This window comes from Nannobrachium achirus (assembly GCF_963921795.1).
Source record: "Nannobrachium achirus genome assembly, chromosome: 11".
In the NCBI taxonomy this organism is placed as follows: domain Eukaryota; kingdom Metazoa; phylum Chordata; class Actinopteri; order Myctophiformes; family Myctophidae; genus Nannobrachium; species Nannobrachium achirus.
Genome location: NC_137820.1, coordinates 22,931,218 through 22,936,217, shown reverse-complemented (window position 1 = coordinate 22,936,217; position 5,000 = coordinate 22,931,218). Strand labels below are relative to the sequence as shown.

The following is a 5,000-nucleotide window of genomic DNA, read 5'->3' as shown; positions in this document are numbered from 1 at the left end:
ATACCTTGTTAAATTTTGCATTTGTAGTTATTTTACTGTAACTTAACAACATAATAACCAGCGCAGATAGACAAAGAGACATTCATGGATTTATATTTAAAAGTAGCTTTTATTTCCCCCCCTGGACCCATGCAGGGTATGGCAGCTGCATACCCCTGCCATACCCAATTGACGCCCCTGGAGGGAGGGGAGGGAGGGGTGCATAAGAATGTAGAAAAGGATGTAACAAAAAGAAGAGAGAGAAAGACAGAGCTCTCTCTACAGTCTGGCTTAGGTTCAATATTTGTCTTTGCTGGATTGCAGAATTCTCTTGGAACAGTAGAGCATGACGCTAGCACAGAAAGCTCCGTCCAATAAGAGGGGAGGGGGGGGGGGGGGCTAAGGCACGTGTTCTGTGGAGGCCATTGGCTATCTTCAGGGTCGGGGGGTCAGGGTTTGTGATCAGGGGCGTCACACTGGGGGGGGGGGGGGGGGGGGGGGGGACTGAGTTACTAGGGCCCAAGGTGGAGGGGCCTTGATTATTTTATACTTTAGCTATTGAAAAATAGCAGATATACAAGCTGCGAGCTTGTAGATCTGCTATTTTTGAAAAGACGTGAAAATGTGTGCAAATCTTTGAATATGTGTATTTTTTAAGCGAAAACTAAACAAACATTTTGAGATGGGGGTCCGTGGCCAAATACATATCATTTTGGAGGTCCTTCACATGAAAAGGTTTGACCACCACTGACATAGAAACATAGCTTAAAAAAAAAAAAAAACTTTAGAAGACATTTATAGAATCCGGTCAAAAATAGCCTATTCAAAGATTTACGCAAATCTTCAAAAGATTTCAAAAATAGCAGATCTATAAGCTGCGAGCTTGTATATCTGCTATTTTTCAATGGTTAAAGCACAAAACGATGCATAATAATGCGTTCCCATTCATGGGGGGCCCACAGTGAATCCTTGTACCCAGGGCCCAGAATTTGGTGTGACACCCCTGTTTGTGATGGCTGCGGTCCAAACCCCCCCCCCCCCCCCCCCATCCCACCACCAACCCCGGACCGATGGATGGCCCATTATCTCATTTTCTCTAGAGTTCTTCTCGTTTTCAAACACTGTGAAATCCACTGTGGTAATTTAACTCTGAGAGCATACATTTGTACGTTGTCAAGAGTGACAAATGGAATGAATGAATGCTGAGTATTTTACCGTGTAGAAGTGTGTGTGTGTGTGTGTGTGTGTGTGTGTGTGTGTGTGTGTGTGTGTGTGTGTGTGTGTGTAGGGTGTGTGGGGGGGGGGGGGGGGGGGGGGGGCTAGAGAAGAGGGGGGGCGAGGGTTTGTCGTTGGACCAGCTTTGTTTCAAACTGATTTCCATGAGAGAGATATTCAAAGCTATTCAAAGGTAAAAAGAAAGAGATTTCTCTGCTGATGGAACAAACTCATAAACCAGACTAGCAGAATCGTCGCTGTCGGGCAGAAACCTGGTATCTCTATTTTTTTTCCCCCTCTTGTGAATTAATATCCTACTTCGTCTCACTACAGTGTCACATAATAGTAAAAATAGCCGATCTACAACACGTCACGATGCGACACACAAGTTTGTACATTTGCAATTTTGGAAAAGATGAACATTTTAAAAAGTTATGTGAAAGTGGTCTGTGGGTTTTAAAAATATTTAACGAATTAAAACTATTAACAGAAGCTTGCGACTAAATAATAACCACATTGGATCAATTGGAACAGTATCAGAATCATCCTTATTGTCAGATCACAAGGTTCACAGTTTTAAAACAGCTGGTGAAATGTGTTTTTGTGCAAGCGCCATCGTTTTGATTGAACACAGGTTGTTTCTTTTTTTCCCCATTTCCTGAAAAGTAACAGTTTTGGACAAACCCGACAGCGAGGAGATTGTTGTTTTGCTGTGAGATCATTTGTTTGTGGTTTGGCCACGATAATGATGAGCCTGACCTGTAGTGCTACCTGGTTGCTGTAGCAACAAGAGATGACACACAGTAGTGACTGAGAACGGACCTCTCCCTCTGATGCAGTGGATCAAAGGCTTCCTGGCTTGACAGGATGCCATAATATCATCCCTCTCTTCTGGAACCAACTTGACATCTCCAGTATAGTCCCATGTGACTGCTAGGAATTGAACACAAAAGGACAAGCCTTTCTTGTGGTCTAAATCCTTTTAGTAGACCTTGTATCTGAACTGTACGGTCCTGTACTTTTCCTATGTGAACTTCTAATAACGTAGCCTGGGATCCCTTCTAGGGATGGGACGATACGCGATATTATCGTATATCGTGATAAAAAAACACTCGACGATAATCGCATCATGGAGATTTTATTTATCGTGATATCGTCCTCTATGAGGCACTGGGATCAATTCATCTTTTGTTTGCCGAGCTGCATATCCGGTACCATTTAAACCCTCTATCTACAAGTCACAACGCGTTGCGACATGAGCTTGTAGATCTGCTATTTTTGGGCAAATGTTCCGCCCAGGATAATGGATTGTGATTATCGTGATAATATCGTAAATCGCGATTTCTTTTTTCACAATAATCGTGATATGAAATTTTCATATCCCTAATCCCTTCACTTTTCGGGGTTTGATCCGGTCGGGAGAGGAAACCACTCTATCTACCGGTACGTCATGTTGTAGTCCTAGACGGACTACACTTTGGCCGGAACTATCAAACCGGAAACAGTTTTAAAAATAACAGCAGATCTACAAGCACACAATGCCTCGCGGTGCGAGGCGTTGTGTGCTTGTAGATCGGCTGTTTTCACTGGTTTAAGTCGTTTTTAAAATGATAAATACAAAACAAACGGTTTGGAGATACAATGTTTCCGCCCGACAACGACAATATAATATTTGTCATTTGAGGCTTTGTTTTTTTTGTTCGTGGGGGTGATGGATGGTAATATGGCCAACCTTAGAGTGGTGGTGAGAGAGAGAGAGAGAGAGAGAGAGAGAAAGAGAGAGAGAGAGAGAGACACACAGAGTGAGACTGAGGGGGAACTGAAGGAGAGAGAGAGCAGCAGGCCAGATATGAGGATCGTCTTTCCACTTTGATCTTGACCTATTATGACACGTCAGACCCACTTTTCCTCTCTGCTCAGCCTCTGGGAGCAGCTAAGAGTTTGTCCCCAATCGCTTGTTCTCATTTTTCCACTGCGCCTCCTCAGTCGCTGCACTGAGGGAATGGCAGCTTGCCCTCTGTCTTAAAACACACTTAATAACCACTTAAGCCCTGTTTCATACTTCATCGTATGCCGGTGTCACACAAAAAACAGCGGATCTACAAGCTCACAACACGTTTTGCACGACGACATGCCCAAAATAGGGACGTTAGTGAAAGAAAACATGAGACCGGCGTGGCTCCAATGTGGATCCCAGTCTTCTTGTGGCCCGGCCTATGATGTCAGTCATCTATGACTGACGGTCGTCTATGACAGTGGTTCTCAACCTGTGGGTCGGGACCCCCAGAGGGGTCCCCAAATAATTTTGGGGGGTCCCCAGATGATTAACTTAATGTGCAACATTGTTTTCTCTCTCAACAGTAAACAAACCAACATAGAGTTTAAGTGTATAGAGGGTATTTGCACATTTCTAAAGTGACAATTTAAGGACCTCTTTTAAAACCTCTAAAATTACAAATTAAACATTGTCCAAATTATCAAATATTAGAGACGGAAATTGTGTAGTACCATGTTATACAAAATGTAATGCCACAACTCTTAGTCCTCATCAGGGTGATTATTTTGGGGGTCGCAGCCTGAAAAGGTTGAGGACCAGTGGTCTATGACATATCTATGACGTTATGGGCAAGGTTTCAGCCAGACCAGTGCCGAATTGACTTCCAAAGTTGAATATTAAAAAAAATATATCAATCAATCAAATGTCATTGTCACAACAAAAATACAAGCAAAGGCAATTCTTATTCATGCAGGCTTGCACGATTGCAGTTTAAAAAAAGAGATTTTCTGAATGTAAAAGAAGGGAGAATAAATGAAGGAGCATTACACATCCGGAAAACATCCGTTGAAAACGGTGTCAGATTGAAAGAACACCAAGATCAAATTGTAGAAGATCATTCAGTATAATGCAGTGAATGCACTGAATGTGTAAAACATATCGTCACTGTCGGGCAGAAAGCTAGCATCTCCAAGTTCACACACACACACGCACGCACGCACGCACGCACGCACGCACACACTAACAGACCCTCTCAAAGAGGGCTAGCCTCTTGCCACGCCATAAAAATCATTCATTGTCTCCTTTGTCCGCTTCTCGCCGCCAGGCTGAGCCAGCCGCACGGGGGATCAGCAGGGAGCGCGTGGCTGCTGAGAGCAACCAGGCCCACCAGGACAAGGGCAACCCCCCCGTCCGCTCCCCTCACACCCTGCATCACCCCTTTGGGCTAACACCCAGCACCGTCATGCAGGACCCTCGGATACAGAACCTCAGGTAAGACCCCGCGTGCAGGCCGGCTTTTCCCGCGCTCTCTGGGCGCTAATGCACATGCATATCGTCACTGTCGGGCAGAAACCTCATATCTCCAAGTTTCAAATTTGTATGTTTTTTCGCGAAGCAAAGCCCTGCTTCATCAGACAAGGCCGTCACACAAAAGTAGTGAAAACAGCCGATCTACAAGCACACAATGCCTCGCAGTGCGAGGTGTTGTGTGCTTGTAGATCGTCTGTTTTCACTAGTTTAAATCATTTTTAAAATGAAAAATGCAAAACGAATGGTTTTGGACATACAAGGTTTTCACCCGACAACGACGATATGTACGGTATGTACACATGCATATTGCTGACTTTGTGTATTTGCGAGTTAAAGGGAAACGTATCTGATTTTGAACCTAAATGCCATTGTTCTGATGTGAGGACATCATATTATATATTTTATATAGCTTGGAGGGAAAGTACCCCCACTTCTCACTTGCATTTAACCTCGTACGATGGAGTCACTCACGGAAATAGCTGATCTACACGCTCCGATG

The 5,000-nt window shown here is 44.1% G+C and overlaps 1 protein-coding gene across 1 annotated transcript in view; it reads left to right on the top strand.

Annotated features, from left to right (window-relative positions):
- Positions 1 to 5,000, top strand: part of LOC308293546 (genetic suppressor element 1-like) — a gene marked incomplete at its 5' end in the record, with an annotated part of 69,015 nt that overhangs the window by 49,005 nt on the left and 15,010 nt on the right. Inside the window, one exon of the mRNA XM_080736117.1 lies at positions 4,296 to 4,462. Coding sequence (XP_080592243.1) covers positions 4,296 to 4,462 — 167 coding nt within the window. The remainder of the gene's footprint in view (positions 1 to 4,295; positions 4,463 to 5,000) is intronic.